The 8,336-nt window shown below is 43.5% G+C and overlaps 1 protein-coding gene across 1 annotated transcript; it reads left to right on the top strand.

Moving 5' to 3' along the window:
- The first annotated feature begins 4,975 nt into the window (after positions 1 to 4,975).
- On the top strand, positions 4,976 to 8,054 carry LOC105231815 (uncharacterized). Its single transcript, XM_011213285.3, has one exon. The coding sequence runs from the start codon at positions 5,328 to 5,330 to the stop codon at positions 8,019 to 8,021; it is 2,694 nt and encodes an 897-aa protein (XP_011211587.2). The 5' UTR covers positions 4,976 to 5,327; the 3' UTR covers positions 8,022 to 8,054.
- The last annotated feature ends 282 nt before the right edge of the window (positions 8,055 to 8,336 follow it).

The following is an 8,336-nucleotide window of genomic DNA, read 5'->3' as shown; positions in this document are numbered from 1 at the left end:
GTCTTGCTGGCTTCAGAAGGCTACGCACAACCTATGGTAGCGCTGGTTTGGTAAACAGAATTTGGATGTGTGTTCGTAGCGAGTGCACTCAGCTGATGCATAGTCTACTACCTGAAAGTTTACCGTGATTAATATACAAATTTTTCAAATTGCTGCTGCTCTTATCAGCGACAAGTTTTGCGGTGTTTATTTTGTACCCGGTGTGTTACTAGCGCAATAAGGTATTCTGAGGTGTTTCTTTTTTATGATGTTTTTTTGGTCGGTGATTGATAGTTTGGTGAAATAATGTGGCAGTAGGGAATAATGTAGGTACTTTTTGTGTGTGGTAAGATCAAGTTTGGAGGTGATAAGGTTCAGTATTTTAATTTTTTTTCTAGGCAATGTTAACATTGTTCGTCTTCAACAAAAAACAGACATTTTCTACCTGCGTTAGGTATAATCATTAATACATTATTTAAGCAAGCGAGTCAATGTATAACTTCAATTCAGTATGCGGAGAATTATTTTTATTTGCATTCATTCGAATTCAATTTTTATATTTTAAATGGCGAAAAAACTAACTTTCGCAGCGCGCACTGGGTTCAGAATGTGCCTGCATGCGTTATTGTCTCGTGCACTATAATCGCTTCGAGACATTCTATCGCGTTGTTCCGCTGGCAGACAGTTGAATAGACAGACAACAGACAGATTGATGGAGCGATAGACAATTTAGCAACAATTTACGAAGTGGTTTCCTTAAAAGTTTTAAATTATTCGCTATTTTGCCGCGTAACTTTGATCTTTACGGCTTTAACACTCCAGTAGTCGCGCGTACTACAATAGTAGACCACTTGTGTATATACTTTTACGTTTTACGAATAACTATTCGCAAGAAGTCTGATTTTAAGTTCCTAATATGTTTAAAATGAATATTTTTTGGTTGATTTGGTTTTATAATAAACTGTTACTTATTATTATTAAAACAAATTTTTTTATTTACAAATATTTCGTTTCAAACCCTTATGTCTAAAATGTTCTACACATGTAGTACGCGCGACTACTAACGGCACAAAAAGGGGCGCGACCACTGGAGTGTTAAGAAAGAGGAGGAAATTTAATACCTAGAACTCTGTCAGAAAATATTAACGCTTAGGGTTTTTAATATTGTTGTGTCAAAAAATTCAATTTTGAGTTAAGCTTTCTGAGCTAGAGTCGATATGAGAAGCAGAATTCGGGGTTCGTCGATTTTAAAGCTGCTTTTGACAAGATGAGGAGGAGCTGCATTTATGGCGCAATATCTGAATAATACCAAAAGCTTTGTTAGGATCTGGAAGGACCTTTCCGAGCCGTTTGCCAAATCCCAAGCCATTCTACTGCTGGAGAAAATAATTCGAGCTGCAGTGCTGAATAGAGAAGGCATAATCTTCTATAAGAGTGTACAACCGCTAGCGTATGCCGATGGCATCGATATCATTGGCCCTAACAACCCCGTCCTTAGTTCTTCTCTCTCCCGGTTGGACTAAGAAGCGAAGAAAATGGGTGTGGTAGTGAACTAAATATCTCCTGTTATTAAACAAACAGTCGTTGCTCTCTCGACTTGGCTTCCACGTCACTGTTGACAGTCATAACTCGAAGTCGTGTATAATTTCGTCTATCTTGGAACCAGCATTAACACCAGCAACAACGTCATCCTCGAAATCCAACGCAGAATAATTTTTGTCGTCAGGTGTTACTTTGAACTGAGCAGGCAATTCACAAGTAAATTCCTTTCTCGACGAACAAAGACCAAACTTTACAAGTTCCACATCATTCCCGTCCTGCATGGTGCATAGGGTTGGACAATAACAACATCGGATGAGTCGGCATTACAAGTTTTTCAGAAAAAGGTTTTGTGGAAGATTTATGGTTCTTTGCGCATTGGCAACGATGAGTATCGCGGTCGACGGATAAATGAGCTGTACAAGGTATATAGCTCAGCGAATTAAGAAACAGTGGCTACGCTGGCTAGGTCATGTCTTCCGAAGGGATGAAAACGCCCCAGCTCTGAAAGTATACGATGCAGTACACGCCGGGATAAGCAAAGGAAGACCGGGTTAAAAAGGAATTGCCTACACTTTGAATCTCCAAACAACAGCGAAGGAAGAACGACTGGCGCGCTGTGTCTAGACCAATAAAGAAGAAGAATTTTGTAAAAATTGTATGGATTACTTAATACCACTCAAAATTCTTTATATTTTAAGTGAAGCCTTGTCTTCGATTCTCAATGTACCAGAAACCTTAAGTGCTTAAGTCTGACCCTTTTTTGGGTCAATCGTTTCAAATTTACATAACCGGAACTAGAAAATGTATGAAATAGCTTGGTTACAGAGCCATTTACCAAACCACAACCAAATCAAAATGTTGCAGCTACGTATTGTTGAGTAATTATGGATTAATGCGCTACTCCGATGAACTAGGTTAACCTCAATGGCTTAGGAAAACGAAAGTATTCAATAGCTATAACGAGCTCATTCTTATATAACAGATTGCTGTTCGGCTCACGCTCAGAGTTTCGAAGTAAAATACTAGCAACGCGCTTTAATCATGAAATACTACAATGACAACAGCATCGTTGAAGCGTGGCAAGTAGCAAAGCTGCAACTTATACTGCGTGCCACAAAGCCTTGACAATGACACTCGCTCCTACAGTTAAACCATCATCATTCATCTCTGGGCGCGCGTTAAGCTCAGCGCTCAGCGCTCAGCATTTTGTTGTAAAATTGGTTTCAGCGAACAATGTGTGGCATTCGACGTTGAGCTTCAACTGATTGTGTTGCATAGAAAGTGAATGGCAATACCCTACAAATATGCAACAACACACCAATGTATACCTATATCTCTATTGTTGCAACACATACTATATGTGTGTTTGCATGCAACATGGCGCGTTTCAGTTCATGCTCGCGCTTCGCTGGCGGCTACAATTTCACTTAAGAGTGTCTTTTGTCTCATTCATTTTGCTTGTTTGTTCGTTAGTAGATTTTGTGGCAGCAACCTTGCCGCTGAATTGCCGCAAAGTGGCGCACATGTGCGCCGCGATACCCAAAGTGTTGCTGCTAAACTCTTATGCGAATGTGTTTTGTTATTGGAAATGAAACCAATTTCCGCTTTAACTCCCGACGCGGAAATTCGAAAAGTAAAATGGGTTTCGCTAGAACTCTTGAGAGTCTAATTTCGAGTTGATTTTAAGAAAATATGGTTTTACTAAAGGAATATGGTTAGTGTTGTTTTCATAGATTTTGGATTCAGCTAAGGGGATCTGATATACGCTTTGATATAGACGAAAGCTTTATTAAGTTGTGGTTTGAATATTTGCCGTTTTCTAAAGATTTTCGAAGTTTTTACAAGCAGTTTTAAACATTTTTGACTGATCTATTGGACAGAAACGTGTTGGTCAACGTTTTCGGCGAATCACGAGATACAATCTACATCAACTACTTGGAGAAGGTAAACTACGTTCTTGAACTCTAGGTAGATAGATTTGATACATCGGAAGAGGTATCGACAGCGAGGCCGCAGAGTCTGTTAAAATTCGCTTCAAGCGCAGGCATCCTAAAAGATAACCACTCCTTAGGGACTTAGTAACTGAACTCCATCTGTTATCACAGTGGACCAAAACTGGTCTAAACGTGGCTTATTGTGCTACCAGACTAACATAACCTAATCTAATTTGTGTAATATGTCAGTAGTTTTAGTCTTACACTTACACCATATCTGTTTCGTTATCTTGCAGTTTGATTCCCATTTGCACTGAGCTTTTTGTTCAAGGTCAGTATAAAGTTCTCGTTTGTTCGTACCCAGCTTGCATGGTATTAATTCCGCCTAGGATTCATCAAAAGAGGCTCCTAGTTTGACCAACTCGTCTGCATTTTCGTTGCTGAATATGTTTCTGTGGCCGGTAATCTAAACTACATAGTGAAGCCAGCCTGCTCATCGCTTCATGCTGCGATCTATTTTTCTTCTGGAAACCATTTTCCCTATTGGTTTCGACGACTAATTGGCTTTAATTCCCCTTCAATGGACGCTAGGAGGGTGTCATCGGCGGACTTCGTTATGGGTCTTAGAGCGCTCTTCCAAGATCATAACCTAATTCACCCATTGTGTAAATTACGGGGTATCCCTCTTAGTTCGTAAGAGGAATTTGCGTACTCATTTGGCTTGCACCCAAACCTTTAATTTAAATCGCTTCGCCAAGGTAAGACGACCAACGTCGACTGCTAGAAAAACGTTCCCATTTGGCGAAGAAAAAAAAATAATTCTTCATTTTGACAACGCACTCTCCATCACGAGTGACTTCCTATTAGCCAGATTTGGTCCCGTAATACTCTTTTAGCGCAAAGATTTTAATTTATTGAAGTTGTCGCTGAGTTGACGACCTACCTTGCAGATTTCCGAAAAAAGTCCGTATCTTGAGGTAATTTTAGCTTCTTTTAATTATAGAAAGATAAGTCGAAATGACGTCCATCTGGTGAAGAAATGAAAGAAGTAGTTTTCCGTACGGACGTAGTAAACTTTCGTATATTAACATATATAGGGTGATGCAAGTAGAGGTACCCATCACCCATCTTGAGACCTAAGACTCTCGAAAAGTTTCATGAAGATCCGACGTTTTTATGGGAAATTTTGTTTAGAGAAGAGACACAACCTGAAGAGTCTCAAGAGCTGCCATTTCATCCAAAAAAAAAAAAAACGGTTTGCTCGTACAAGTCATTGAAAAGAGATAATGTTTAAAAAATAAATGCCAAAGAATATTCTTTCGAATGATAATAAACATTCCCTATTAAATGTGAAGTTTCTATGTATTCTCTTTAAGAAAAGGTGGAAACCTCGAAATGGTGCACCCGTTATATGCAGGCACTTCTGGTAATGGTTTTAAGTTACAACAGCTTGTACAACGGAACTGCGTAAAACCGCAAAGGTAAATGTGAGAAATGTGGGTGATAGTTTGTGCAACACTCTCGATTTTGAAATGTTGAAACACACGCATATGAACAAATGCTCATGTGGATATTGTTATGAAATTCAATCTAAAACAATGTGAATGGCAAATATTGAAAATTTCATATAAAAAGCATTGTTGCCACATGCACTTTGTCACATGCCACACAAAACTCCGCAGGGCGCAACGGAATTTCGTTAGTTGACAGTTGCGCGCATACCACGCAGGACGATACCAACGAAATACCACAGGACAACAGGCGGCGCGTGACACCGGACTCCGAGTATTTTGCGCAAAGCCAAAGGATATAATTGAAATCGAGTGGCAAATGCGGTGAATTGAAAAAATCACACGCCAAACAACAAACAAAATGAGTGCACGCAGTAAATTGTGGCGCGGCAAACGCTGCAGGTGGCTGCTAATCGGAATTTGTTGCACACTATTACCACTGCAAACACGCAATGCGGCAGCAATAACGGTAACGCCAGCAAACGGTGGCGGCGCGACCAATGCAGCAACTAATTATCAGCAAAATCGTAACTATGAGGATGCAGCGGCAGCGGCTGTAGTGACGGCGGCCATGCACGCAGCCGCATTGCCAATGGCGAAAGCAGCAACAACAAATGATTACGCAAAACAATTGCCGCGCTATTATGCAGCGCTAACGGCCGAGGTAGGCAATGCGAATTTGGCTGCCGCAGAGCCGATTTATCGAAATTATTATGAGAACACCGACACCGGTGGCGGTGATAAAATCGATGCGGCAACGGTGATTTTACGCGACCACATGGCACAATGGCACTTGCCAGCTGCCAGCGGCCAGCCAACAGATGAGTCAGCAATGACAGCAGCTGGATTTGTGCCAACTACAATGACTGCTGCCGGGCAACATTATGCTGAAAGCACGAGCGCCGAAGCCGTAGCGGCGGCGGTAGGGCACGCGCATGCAGGCGTTGACTTTTCAACAAACAGTGCGCGCATCGCTAGCAATGCGGCGCGCAGTGTGAGTGATAATGGCGCTGGCGCTGCCTACGCATATGAGTATCCGACGCCCAAAGGCAAAATTGATTACGAATTCAATGGAGCTAATTACCAGAGTGCCGGTAACGGTGACAATAACGGTAATGGTGCTGGTAGTGGTAATAGTGCAGATCAAGCGGCTGTAACAATAGCTGAGGGCGGTGCGCATATGGGCGCAGCTGATGTGTATGGCATGTACAAATATGATATGAGCGAATATGCGCAGCACTTGCAACGCGCACTGACAACGCCCAATGTGGGCGGCAAAGAGGCGCATTATGCGGCGGCTGTTGATACCGAAAGTGCCAATCAGGGCGTTGGAGCCGGCGGCAGCGGCGCATATTTCGAGAATCATTTGCCGAGCTATGAAAATTATTTTATGCCCACTTACCAGATTGGACAATTTTCCAATTACCACAGCCAGCAGGCGGAGCAGGAGCTGAAGCGGCGTACACGCGGAGAAGAGCCGGCGCAACTAAATGAACAGCCCGCGAAGGCGGATGGAGTGCGACAGGAGGAGGCGCGAACACAATTACGACCATTGACGCTACTCGACAGCGCCGATGACAACAATGTGATGTTGCAGCAATTTAAAAAAGGCGCGAATATCGAAAATTATGCAAATGACAGGCAAAAATTGCATTACTTTGCCAAACAACCGCAACTGGTGCAGGAGCCGGAGCAGCTGCAGCCACAGCAACAACAACAGCAACGACAAGAGCAAGCGCAGCAACAATATCAAGAGCAACAGCGCTTGCAGACGCACTACCAACAACAAGTACAGAAGCAAACGAAACAACAGCAACAACAACTATTCAAGCAGCAACAACTCTCACAACAACAGCAACAATTGCAGCTGTCACATCAGCTACGCAAATTTCCCGAGCTGATGCATTTCTCGCTGCATCAGCACTTGCCACGTCAACGACAACGGCTTGCAACAGCGCTTTCGAAAGTAGCGCGGCCGCACAACCCACTCGTGCTATCCACGCGTCGTCGCCGTCAGCAAAGGCGTGATGCCACGTCGCTGCAGGCGATTGGCAACGCTGGCAGCCGAAGCGCGCTACCAACGCCGGAGCAATCGCTTGTGACTGCTGATGGTGTGGTGAAAGCCAACAGCAACGCCAATACAAATGGCGACACACTCACGTTGCACAGTCGACTGGGCAATGACAAAAGAAGCATCAGCGAAAACTTTGCGGATATCAGCGGCGAACCCACACAATATTCCTATGCGCGCCTCTACCCAACGCATGTGTCACAGCTCATCGATGACAGCGCAAATGAAATTGATGACACGCCTAACAATATCGACGACAGCGACGCGCACAACGCGCACAGCAACAACAGCGTTGACAACGACAACGAGGACGTGGACGAGACCAACCGCCGTGACCAACAGCAACATTACCTCGCAGCCATCAACCATCCACAAGTCAGGCCATATCGCCCACACAGCGGCGCTTTAGTGCAACAATACACATTGCCACCCATCACAACTTCGGAACGGCATACGCCAGCCAGCACCGCCGCTCTGGCCGGCATACCACTCGCACGTCACGTGGAGGTGACCAAGGCTATTCCCGCCATCGATTACGAACGCGTTCACGTACCGTACAATCAAAGCGTTCCCATACACATACCACAGCCCATTATCACAGCCGTACCACGGCCCTACGCCATACGCGTGCCCGTTGCGAAAACTGTTGCCGTGCCGAAGGTGCAGGAGGTGCGCATACCGATAGAGAAGGTGAAACCGTTTCCTGTGGAACGTCCCGTGCCTTTTATTGTGGAGCGACGCGTTCCCTACATGGTTGAAAAGCAAGTGGCAAAGCCAGTTTACTATCCTTATCCCGTTAAGGTACCCATAGTAAAGACCATCGTGCACAAAGTGCCGCGTCGACCTCACAGCTATACCACATATCAGCCACATTCGAGCTCTTATCCGATCTCTTTGGGTCAATACCATTTGCAGCCGCAGTCACATTTGGAGTCGTACCCGCTACCCCCCGTTCATTATGCGCATACGGAGCATTTGGGTTGAGGTAGCCCGATATAATCTAATATTCTAAGCGAGCTTAATTACAGGATTTTCTTGTTATTTCGTTAACTTAGCAGCACTAGCGTTGTAATTCTCAAACGATCTATTAATTATTATGCTGCATATGTATTCTCAGACTATTTTATATAGATTGCTTACCTAAAACTGTGAATTTTCTAAAAATACTTAAGCACTTAAGCAATTATTTGCAAAATCCATATCTACTTTCCTTTATTGTACTTAATAAGTTCGCCTAATTACATTATTTAAGTATGCCGGTGGAGAAAAGGACTTTAAACGAAAATCTACCGAAGCACA

This window comes from Bactrocera dorsalis, chromosome 2 (genome assembly GCF_023373825.1).
Source record: "Bactrocera dorsalis isolate Fly_Bdor chromosome 2, ASM2337382v1, whole genome shotgun sequence".
Classification (NCBI taxonomy): domain Eukaryota; kingdom Metazoa; phylum Arthropoda; class Insecta; order Diptera; family Tephritidae; genus Bactrocera; species Bactrocera dorsalis.
Note: the sequence above shows the minus strand (reverse complement) of the source record. Positions and strands in the feature narration are given on the sequence as shown.

Bases quoted from the DNA above. Each gene is read 5' to 3' on its own strand.
- LOC105231815 (XM_011213285.3), top strand. From the start codon at position 5,328: ATGAGTGCACGCAGTAAATTGTGGCGCGGCAAACGCTGCAGGTGGCTG.